Source organism: Oncorhynchus masou, chromosome 1, assembly GCF_036934945.1.
Source record: "Oncorhynchus masou masou isolate Uvic2021 chromosome 1, UVic_Omas_1.1, whole genome shotgun sequence".
NCBI classification, from domain to species: Eukaryota; Metazoa; Chordata; class Actinopteri; order Salmoniformes; family Salmonidae; genus Oncorhynchus; species Oncorhynchus masou.
The window spans coordinates 3,162,747-3,174,862 of record NC_088212.1 but is presented as its reverse complement, the minus strand read 5'-3'; the positions used below and the strand labels follow the sequence as shown (position 1 = coordinate 3,174,862).

The following is a 12,116-nucleotide window of genomic DNA, read 5'->3' as shown; positions in this document are numbered from 1 at the left end:
TGCAGGGGGTACCAGTACAGAGACAATGTGGAGGCTATATACAGGGGGTACCAGTACAGAGACAATGTGGAGGCTATATACAGGGGGTACCAGTACAGAGACAATGTGGAGGCTATATACAGGGGGTACTGGTACAGAGTCAATGTGTCAATGTGCGGGGGCACCAATGCCGAGGTAATTGAGGTAATTATGTACATGCAGGTAGGGTTATTAAAGTGACTATGCATGATATAATAACAGAGAGTAACAGCAGCGTGGGGGAGGGGTGGTGGGGGCACAAAGTCTGGGTAGCCATTTGATTAGCTGTCCAGGAGGCTTATGGCTTGAGGGTAGAAGCTGTTAAGAAGCCTGTTGGACATAGACTTGGCACACCGGTACCGCTTGCCGTGCGGTAGCAGAGAGAACAGCCTATGACTAGGGTGGCTGGAGTCATTGACAATTTTTACACCGCCTGGTATAGAGGTCCTGGATGGCAGGAAGCTTGGCCCTAGTGATGTACTGGGCCGTACTTACTACCCTCTGTAGTGCCTTGTGATTGGAGGCCAAGCAATTGCATTTAACATTTACATTTAAGTCATTTAGCAGACGCTCTTATCCAGAGCGACTTACAAATTGGTGAATTCACCTTCTGACATCCAGTGGAACAGCCACTTTACAATAGTGCATCTAAATCATTTAAGGGGGGGTGAGAAGGATTACTTTATCCTATCCTAGGTATTCCTTGAAGAGGTGGGGTTTCAGGTGTCTCCGGAAGGTGGTGATTGACTCCGCTGTCCTGGCGTCGTGAGGGAGTTTGTTCCACCATTGGGGGGCCAGAGCAGCGAACAGTTTTGACTGGGCTGAGCGGGAACTGTACTTCCTCAGTGGTAGGGAGGCGAGCAGGCCAGAGGTGGATGAACGCAGTGCCCTTGTTTGGGTGTAGGGCCTGATCAGAGCCTGGAGGTACTGGGGTGCCGTTCCCCTCACAGCTCCGTAGGCAAGCACCATGGTCTTGTAGCGGATGCGAGCTTCAACTGGAAGCCAGTGGAGAGAGCGGAGGAGCGGGGTGACGTGAGAGAACTTGGGAAGGTTGAACACCAGACGGGCTGCGGCGTTCTGGATGAGTCGTAGGGGTTTAATGGCACAGGCAGGGAGCCCAGCCAACAGCGAGTTGCAGTAATCCAGACGGGAGATGACAAGTGCCTGGATTAGGACCTGTGCCGCTTCCTGTGTGAGGTAGGGTCGTACTCTGCGGATGTTGTAGAGCATGAACCTACAGGAACGGGCCACCGCCTTGATGTTAGTTGAGAACGACAGGGTGTTGTCCAGGATCACGCCAAGGTTCTTAGCGCTCTGGGAGGAGGACACAATGGAGTTGTCAACCGTGATGGCGAGATCATGGAACGGGCAGTCCTTCCCCGGGAGGAGGAGCAGCTCCGTCTTGTCGAGGTTCAGCTTGAGGTGGTGATCCGTCATCCACACTGATATGTCTGCCAGACATGCAGAGATGCGATTCGCCACCTGGTCATTAGAAGGGGGAAAGGAGAAGATTAATTGTGTGTCGTCTGCATAGCAATGATAGGAGAGACCATGTGAGGTTATGACAGAGCCAAGTGACTTGGTGTATAGCGAGAATAGGAGAGGGCTTAGAACAGAGCCCTGGGGGACCACAGTGGTGAGAGCGCGTGGCGAGGAGACAGATTCTCGCCACGCCACCTGGTAGGAGCGACCTGTCAGGTAGGACGCAATCCAAGCGTGGGCCGCGCCGGAGATGCCCAACTCGGAGAGGGTGGAGAGGAGGATCTGATGGTTCACAGTATCGAAGGCAGCCGATAGGTCTAGAAGGATGAGAGCAGAGGAGAGAGAGTTAGCTTCAGCAGTGCGGAGCGCCTCCGTGATACAGAGAAGAGCAGTCTCAGTTGAATGACTAGTCTTGAAACCTGACTGATTTGGATCAAGAAGGTCATTCTGAGAGAGATAGCGGGAGAGCTGGCCAAGGACGGCACGTTCAAGAGTTTTGGAGAGAAAAGAAAGAAGGGATACTGGTCTGTAGTTGTTGACATCGGAGGGATCGAGTGTAGGTTTTTTCAGAAGGGGTGCAACTCTCGCTCTCTTGAAGACGGAAGGGACGTAGCCAGCGGTCAGGGATGAGTTGATGAGCGAGGTGAGGTAAGGGAGAAGGTCTCCGGAAATGGTCTGGAGAAGAGAGGAGGGGATAGGGTCAAGCGGGCAGGTTGTTGGGCGGCCGGCCGTCACAAGAAGCGAGATTTCATCTGGAGAGAGAGGGGAGAAAGAGGTCAGAGCACAGGGTAGGGCAGTGTGAGCAGAACCAGCGGTGTCGTTTGACTTAGCAAACGAGGATCGGATGTCGTCGACCTTCTTTTCAAAATGGTTGACGAAGTCATCTGCAGAGAGGGAGGAGGGGGGGGAGGAGGATTCAGGAGGGAGGAGAAGGTGGCAAAGAGCTTCCTAGGGTTAGAGGCAGATGCTTGGAATTTAGAGTGGTAGAAAGTGGCTTTAGCAGCAGAGACAGAGGAGGAAAATGCAGAGAGGAGGGAGTGAAAGGATGCCAGGTCCGCAGGGAGGCGAGTTTTCCTCCATTTCCGCTCGGCTGCCCGGAGCACTGTTCTGTGAGCTCGCAATGAGTCGTCGAGCCACGGAGCGGGAGGGTAGGACCGAGCCGGCCTGGAGGATAGGGGACATAGAGAGTCAAAGGATGCAGAAAGGGAAGAGAGGAGGGTTGAGGAGGCAGAATCAGGAGATAGGTTGGAGAAGGTATGAGCAGAGGGAAGAGATGATAGGATGGAAGAGGAGAGAGTAGCGGGGGAGAGAGAGCGAAGGTTGGGACGGCGCGATACCATCCGAGTAGGGGCAGTGTGGGAAGTGTTGGATGAGAGCGAGAGGGAAAAGGATACAAGGTAGTGGTCGGAGACTTGGAGGGGAGTTGCAATGAGGTTAGTGGAAGAACAGCATCTAGTAAAGATGAGGTCGAGCGTATTGCCTGCCTTGTGAGTAGGGGGAAGGTGAGAGGGTGAGGTCAAAAGAGGAGAGGAGTGGAAAGAAGGAGGCAGAGAGGAATGAGTCAAAGGTAGACGTGGGGAGGTTAAAGTCGCCCAGGACTGTGAGAGGTGAGCCGTCCTCAGGAAAGGAGCTTATCAAGGCATCAAGCTCATTGATGAACTCTCCGAGGGAACCTGGAGGGCGATAAATGATAAGGATGTTAAGCTTGAAAGGGCTGGTAACTGTGACAGCATGGAATTCAAAGGAGGCGATAGACAGATGGGTAAGGGGAGAAAGAGAGAATGACCACTTGGGAGAGATGAGGATCCCGGTGCCACCACCCCGCTGACCAGAAGCTCTCGGGGTGTGCGAGAACACGTGGGCGGACGAAGAGAGAGCAGTAGGAGTAGCAGTGTTATCTGTGGTGATCCATGTTTCCGTCAGTGCCAAGAAGTCGAGGGACTGGAGGGAGGCATAGGCTGAGATGAAGTCTGCCTTGTTGGCCGCAGATCGGCAGTTCCAGAGGCTACCGGAGACCTGGAACTCCACGTGGGTCGTGCGCGCTGGGACCACCAGATTAGGGTGGCCGCGGCCACGCGGTGTGGAGCGTTTGTATGGTCTGTGCAGAGAGGAGAGAACAGGGATAGATAGACACATAGTTGACAGGCTACAGAAGAGGCTACGCTAATGCAAAGGAGATTGGAATGACAAGTGGACTACACGTCTCGAATGTTCAGAAAGTTAAGCTTACGTAGCAAGAATCTTATTGACTAAAATGATTGAAATGATACAGTACTGCTGGAGTAGGCTAGCTGGCAGTGGCTGCGTTGTTGACTTTGTAGGCTAGCTGGCAGTGGCTGCGTTGTTGACACTACACTAATCAAGTCGTTCCGTCGAGTGTAATAGTTTCTACAGTGCTGCTATTCGGGGGCTAGCTGGCTAGCTGGCTAGCTAGCAGTGTTGATTACGTTACGTTACGTTAAAAGAACGACAATAGCTGGCTAGCTAACCTAGAAAATTATTATATTATATTATATTATTATATTATATTATTATTATTATTATTATATTATTATTATATTATATTATATATTATATATTATATATATTATATTATTAAAATCGCTCTAGACTACACAATTGTCTTAGATACAAAGACGGCTATGTAGCTAGCTAGCTACGATCAAACAAATCAAACCGTTGTACTGTAATGAAGTGAAATGAAAATGTGATACTACCTGTGGAGCGAAGCGGAATGTTGACCGGGTTGTTGAAGTTCTATTCAGTAGACGTTGGCTAGCTGTTGGCTAGCTAGCTAGCAGTATCTCCTACGTTAAGGACGACAAATAGCTGGCTAGCTAACCTCGGTAAATTAAGATAATCACTCTAAGTCTACACACTCTGAACTACACAATTATCTTGGATACGAAGACAGCAAAGACAGCTATGTAGCTAGCTAACACTACACTAATCGAGTCGTTCAGTTGAGTGTAATAGTTTCTACAGTGCTAGTAGACGTTAGCTAGCTGCTGGGCAGATAGCAGTGTAGACTACGTTAGGACGACGAAATACGATAATTACGCAATTATCTTTGATACAAAGACGGCTATGTAGCTAGCTAATTGCCATACCAGGCAGTGATGCAACCCATCAGGATGCTCTTGATGGTGCAGCTGTAAAACCTTTTGAGGATCTGAGGACCCATGCCAAATATGTTTAGTCTCCTGAGGGGAAATAGGTTTTGTCGTGCCCTCTTCATGACGGTCTTGATGTGCTTGGACCATGTTAGTTTGTTGGTGATGTGAATGCCAAGGAACTTGAAGCTCTCAACCTGCTCCACTACAGGCCCGTTGATGAGAATGGTGGCGTGCTTGGTCCTCCTTTTCCTGTAGACCACAATCATCTCCTTTGTCTTGATCACATTGAGGGAGAGGTTGTTGTCCTTGCACCACACGGTCAGGTCTCTCACCTCCTCCCTATTGGCTGTCTCATCATTGTCGGTGATCAGGCCTATCACTGTTGAGTCATCAGCAAACTTAATGATGGTGTTGGAGTTGTGCCTGGCCATGCAGTCATGGGTGAACAGGGAGTACAGGAAGGGACTGAGCACGCACCCTTGAGGGGCCCCAGTGTTGAGGATCAATTTGGCGGATGTGTTGTTATCTACCCTTACCACCTGGGGGTGGCCCGTCAGGAAGTCCAGGAACCAGTTGCAGAGGGAGGTGTTTCGTCCCAGGGCCCTTAGCTTAGTGATGAACTTTGAGGGCAATATGGTGCTGAACGCTGAGCTGTAGTCAATGAATAGCATTCTCACATGGGTGTTCCTTTTGTCCAGGTGGGAAAGGGCAGTGGGGAGTGCAATAGAGATTGCATCATCTGTGGATCTGTTGGTGCGGTATGCAAATTGTAGTGGGTCTAGGGTTTCTGGGATAATGGTGTTGATATGAGCCACGACCAGCCTTTCAGAGCATTTCATGGCTACAGACGTGAGCGCTACGGATCGGTAGTCATTTAGGCAGGTTACCTTAGTGTTCTTGGTCACAGGCATTATGGTGGTCTCCTTGAAACATGTTGGTATTACAGACTCAGACAGGGAGAGATTGAAAATGTCAATGAAGACACTTGCCAGTTTGTCAGTGAATGCTCGCAGTGCACGTCCTGGTAATCCATCTGGCCCTGCAGCCTTGTGAATGTTGACCTGTTTAAAGGTCTTACTCACATCGACTGTGGAGAGCGTGATCACACAGTCGTCCGGAACGGCTGATGCTCTCATGCATGTTTCAGTGTTACTTGCCTCGAAGTGAGAAGTTATTTAGCTCATCTGGTAAGCTCGTGTCACTGGGCAACTCTCTCAAGCATGTTTTTTTAAATTATTTTTATTTCACCTTTACTTAACCAGGTTTGGCTTTTCATAGCCAATCATTCAGAGTTAGAGACAGAAGGTGCGGTAGAGAGAGAGTCGAAAACAGCAGGTCCGGTGAACAAGTCAGAGTTTTAAAAATGTTATTTCACCTTTATTTAACCAGGTAGGCCAGTTGAGAACAAGTTCTCATTTACAATTGCGACCTGGCCAAGATAAAGCAAAGCAGTGCGACAAAAACAACAACACAGAGTTACACAAGGAGTAAACAAACATACAGTCAATAACACAATAGAAAATCTGTATACAGTGTGTGCAAATTAAGTAAGGAGGTAAGGCAATAAATAGTCCATAGTGGCGAAGTATTTACAATTTAGAATTCTTGTTGGCCTTCCTAAGCCAGGATTCATACACGTCAAGGACATCAGGGTTGGCAGAGTGTGCTAAAGCAGTGAATAAAACAAACTTAGGGAGGAGGCTTCTGATGTTAATTAACATGCATGAAACCAAGGCTTTTAAGGTTACAGAAGTCAACAAATGAGAGCGCCTGGGGAATGGGTGTGGAGCTAGGGGCTGCAGGGCCTGGGTTAACCTCCACATCACCAGAGGAACAGAGGAGGAGTAGGATAAGGGTAAGGCTGAAGGCTATAAGAACTGGTCGTCGAGTGCGTTCGGAACAGAGAGTAAAAGGAGCAGACTTCTGGGCGTGGTAGGATAGATTCATAATGCACAGACAAGGGCATGCTAGGGAGTGAGTACAGTGGAGGTAAACCTAGGCATTGAGTGTCGATGAGAGAGGTTGCATCTCTGGAAGCGCCAGTTAAGCTAGGTGAGGTCTCCGCATGTGTGGGGGGTGGGACAAGGGGGCTATCAGAGGCATGTCGAGCGGGACTAGGGGCTCCGCAGTAAAACAAAGCAATGAGAGCTGCCCTAAACAACGGTATACAAGGCATATTGACATTAGAGAGAGGCATAAAGCAATCACAGGTGTTGATCGGGAGAGCTAAGACAACAACGGTTAAATGACGATGAATGGGCAGAGCGGGTCAGTTAGCTACACACAGGGCCTGAGTTCGAGGTTGGGGCCGACAGATAAACAGAATGAAGTACTGCCACAATCACCACTCAGTAGCCGCTAGCTAGCTGCGATGATCCTGTGTAATGGTCCAGAGCATGCAGCAGGAATCCGGGGACGTAGTGGAGGGAAACAAGCAGTCCGATAAGCTCAGGGCTCAGCTCACGCTGCGCAGACAGGCAGATATTATCCGGGATAAAGCGGCTGGTGTCTGTGCTAAAGGTAAAGACCGCTAGCAGTGGCTAACAATGACTAAATAGCTAGTAGCTTATTAGCTGGCTAGCTGCTGATGAAGGTTCCAGTTATAAGGTCTACAGAAATAGCAGATCCGTACCATGTTAGGGGAGGCAGGTTGCAGGAAGGTATATTTCATTCGAAAATGGAAAAAGAGATCGAAATGTTTACAGAAAAATGAAAAAAGCAGAATATTTACACGGGACAAAAACTGGACAAAAACGTCTTTCTGCTACGCCGTCTTGGATCAAATGGTTTCAGTGTTACTTGCCTCAAAGCGAGCATAGAAGTTATTTAGCTCGTCTGGTGTCACTGGGCAGCTCTAGGGTTGTGCTTCCCTCGTAGTGTGTAATAGTTTGCAAGCCTTGTCAGATCCGACGAGCGTCGGAGCCGGTGTAGTACGAGTCGATGATATAACACAGTTATTACAGTTATTAGTTTATAACACAGTTAGTACAGGTTACCACAGTTATTACAGGTTACAACACAGTTATTACAGGTTACCACAGTTATTACAGGTTACAACACAGTTATTACAGGTTACAACACAGTTATTACAGGTTACAACACAGTTATTACAGGTTACAACACAGTTATTACAGGTTACAACACAGTTATTACAGGTTACAACACAGTTATTACAGGTTACAACACAGTTATTACAGGTTACAACACAGTTATTACAGGTTACAACACAGTTATTACAGGTTACAACACAGTTATTACAGGTTACAACACAGTCATTACAGGTTACAACACAGTTATTACAGTTATTAGTTTATAACACAGTTATTACAGGTTACCACAGTTATTACAGGTTACCACAGTTATTACAGGTTACAACACAGTCATTACAGGTTACAACACAGTTATTACAGTTATTAGTTTATAACACAGTTAGTACAGGTTACAACAGTTATTACAGGTTACCACAGTTATTACAGGTTACAACAGTTATTACAGGTTACCACAGTTATTACAGGTTACAACACAGTTATTACAGGTTACAACACAGTTATTACAGGTTACCACAGTTATTACAGGTTACCACAGTTATTACAGGTTACAACACAGTTATTACAGGTTACAACACAGTTATTACAGGTTACAACACAGTTATTACAGGTTACAACACAGTTATTACAGGTTACAACAGTCATTACAGGTTACAACACAGTTATTACAGGTTACCACAGTTATTACAGGTTACCACAGTTAGTACAGGTTACCACAGTTATTACAGGTTACAACACAGTTATTACAGGTTACCACAGTTATTACAGGTTACAACACAGTTATTACAGGTTACAACACAGTTATTACAGGTTACAACACAGTTATTACAGGTTACCACAGTTATTACAGGTTACAACACAGTTATTACAGGTTACCACAGTTATTACAGGTTACAACACAGTTATTACAGGTTACAACACAGTTATTACAGGTTACAACACAGTTATTACAGGTTACAACACAGTCATTACAGGTTACAACACAGTTATTACAGTTATTAGTTTATAACACAGTTATTACAGGTTACAACAGTTATTACAGGTTACCACAGTTATTACAGGTTACAACACAGTTATTACAGGTTACAACACAGTTATTACAGGTTACAACACAGTTATTACAGGTTACAACACAGTTATTACAGGTTACAACACAGTTATTACAGGTTACAACACAGTTATTACAGGTTACAACACAGTTATTACAGGTTACAACACAGTTATTACAGGTTACAACACAGTTATTACAGGTTACAACACAGTCATTACAGGTTACAACACAGTTATTACAGTTATTAGTTTATAACACAGTTATTACAGGTTACCACAGTTATTACAGGTTACCACAGTTATTACAGGTTACAACACAGTCATTACAGGTTACAACACAGTTATTACAGTTATTAGTTTATAACACAGTTAGTACAGGTTACAACAGTTATTACAGGTTACCACAGTTATTACAGGTTACAACAGTTATTACAGGTTACCACAGTTATTACAGGTTACAACAGTTATTACAGGTTACCACAGTTATTACAGGTTACAACACAGTTATTACAGGTTACCACAGTTATTACAGGTTACCACAGTTATTACAGGTTACCACAGTTAGTACAGGTTACCACAGTTATTACAGGTTACAACAGTTATTACAGTTATTAGTTTATAACACAGTTAGTACAGGTTACAACAGTTATTACAGGTTACAACACAGTTATTACAGGTTACCACAGTTATTACAGGTTACCACAGTTATTACAGTTATTAGTTTATAACACAGTTATTACAGGTTACCACAGTTATTACAGGTTACAACACAGTTATTACAGGTTACCACAGTTATTACAGGTTACCACAGTTATTACAGGTTACCACAGTTATTACAGGTTACAACACAGTCATTACAGGTTACAACACAGTTATTACAGTTATTAGTTTATAACACAGTTAGTACAGGTTACAACAGTTATTACAGGTTACCACAGTTATTACAGGTTACAACAGTTATTACAGGTTACCACAGTTATTACAGGTTACAACAGTTATTACAGGTTACCACAGTTATTACAGGTTACAACACAGTTATTACAGGTTACCACAGTTATTACAGGTTACAACACAGTTATTACAGGTTACAACACAGTTATTACAGGTTACCACAGTTATTACAGGTTACCACAGTTATTACAGGTTACAACACAGTTATTACAGGTTACAACACAGTTATTACAGGTTACAACACAGTTATTACAGGTTACAACACAGTTATTACAGGTTACAACAGTCATTACAGGTTACAACACAGTTATTACAGGTTACCACAGTTATTAGTTTATAACACAGTTATTATAGGTTACAACACAGTTATTACAGGTTACAACACAGTTATTACAGGTTACAACACAGTCATTACAGGTTACAACACAGTTATTACAGGTTACAACACAGTTATTACAGGTTACAACACAGTTATTACAGGTTACAACACAGTTATTACAGGTTACAACACAGTTATTACAGGTTACAACACAGTTATTACAGGTTACAACAGTCATTACAGGTTACAACACAGTTATTACAGGTTACAACACAGTTATTACAGGTTACAACACAGTTATTACAGGTTACAACAGTCATTACAGGTTACAACACAGTTATTACAGGTTACAACACAGGTATTACAGGTTACAACAGTCATTACAGGTTACAACACAGTTATTACAGGTTACAACAGTCATTACAGGTTACAACACAGTTATTACAGGTTACAACACAGTTATTACAGGTTACAACACAGTTATTACAGGTTACAACAGTCATTACAGGTTACAACACAGTTATTACAGGTTACAACACAGTTATTACAGGTTACAACACAGTCATTACAGGTTACAACACAGTTATTACAGGTTACAACACAGTTATTACAGGTTACAACACAGTTATTGCAGGTTACAACACAGTCATTACAGGTTACAACACAGTTATTACAGGTTACAACACAGTCATTACAGGTTACAACACAGTTATTACAGGTTACAACACAGTTATTACAGGTTACAACACAGTTATTACAGGTTACAACACAGTTATTACAGGTTACAACACAGTCATTACAGGTTACAACACAGTTATTACAGGTTACAACACAGTCATTACAGGTTACAACACAGTTATTACAGGTTACAACACAGTCATTACAGGTTACAACACAGTTATTACAGGTTACAACACAGTCATTACAGGTTATAACACAGTTATTACAGGTTACAACACAGTTATTACAGGTTACAACACAGTTATTACAGGTTACAACACAGTCATTACAGGTTATAACACAGTTATTACAGGTTATAGTACAGTTATTACAGGTTATAACACAGTTATTATAGGTTACAACAGTTATTACAGGTTATAACACAGTTATTATAGGTTACAACAGTTATTATAGGTTATAACACAGTTATTACAGGTTACCAAAGTTGTTACAGGTTACAACAGTTATTATATGTTATAACACAGTTATTACAGGTTACAACAGTTATTATAGGTTATAATACAGTTATTATAGGTTATAACACAGTTATTATAGGTTATAACACAGTTATTATAGGTTATAACACAGTTATTACAGTTATAAGACAGTTATTACATGTTATAATGAGCCTTTGCAGTGTGTTAATCAATCAGTGGAGTGAGGTGTAGCTCACCTGGTTTTTGTCTAACTGAAGTTTTGTCTTGATGGACAGGCAGCAGCTGGCGTCATTGTTGATCGTAATCTCTGTTGACAGAGTGTATGTAAATATACATATAGAAAACTATTAGTCAGGAGGCGTATGTATCTACAGCTTTATTATTCTTCAGAAAGACAGACAGATCTTGGGATCAGAAATCAGACAAAGACCAAGGAGTAACATGAAGCTGAGACGGCAGCCGTCCTACTGTTTACTGAGGTTTTGTCCCAAATGACACCCTATTCCCTGTATAGTGCACTACTTTAGACCAGAGCCATATTCCCTATATAGTGCACTACTTTAGACCAGAGCCCTATTCCCTATATAGTGTACTACTATAGACCAGGGCCCTATTCCCTATATAGTGCACTACTTTAGACCAGAGCCCTATTCCCCATATAGTGCACTACTTTAGACCAGAGCCCTATTCCCTGTATAGTGCACTACTTTAGATCAGAGCCCTATTCCCTATATAGTGGTACTACTATAGACCAGAGCCCTATTCCCTATATAGTGCACTACTTTAGACCAGGGCCCTATTCCCTATATAGTACACTACTTTAGACCAGGGCCCTATTCCGTATATAGTGCACTACTATAGACCAGAGCCCTATTCCCTATATAGTGCACTACTATAGACCAGAGCCATATTCCCTATATAGTGGTACTACTATAGACCAGAGCCCTATTCCCTATATAGTGGACTACTTTAGACC

At 43.9% G+C, this 12,116-nt stretch overlaps 1 protein-coding gene across 1 annotated transcript in view; it reads right to left on the bottom strand.

The window, feature by feature from the left end:
• Nucleotides 1-12,116, bottom strand: part of LOC135509164 (protein mono-ADP-ribosyltransferase PARP8-like) — a 130,891-nt gene that overhangs the window by 88,046 nt on the left and 30,729 nt on the right. The window contains exon 6 of the mRNA XM_064929629.1: nt 11,377-11,447. Within this exon, the coding sequence (XP_064785701.1) occupies nt 11,377-11,447 (71 nt within the window). The remainder of the gene's footprint in view (nt 1-11,376; nt 11,448-12,116) is intronic.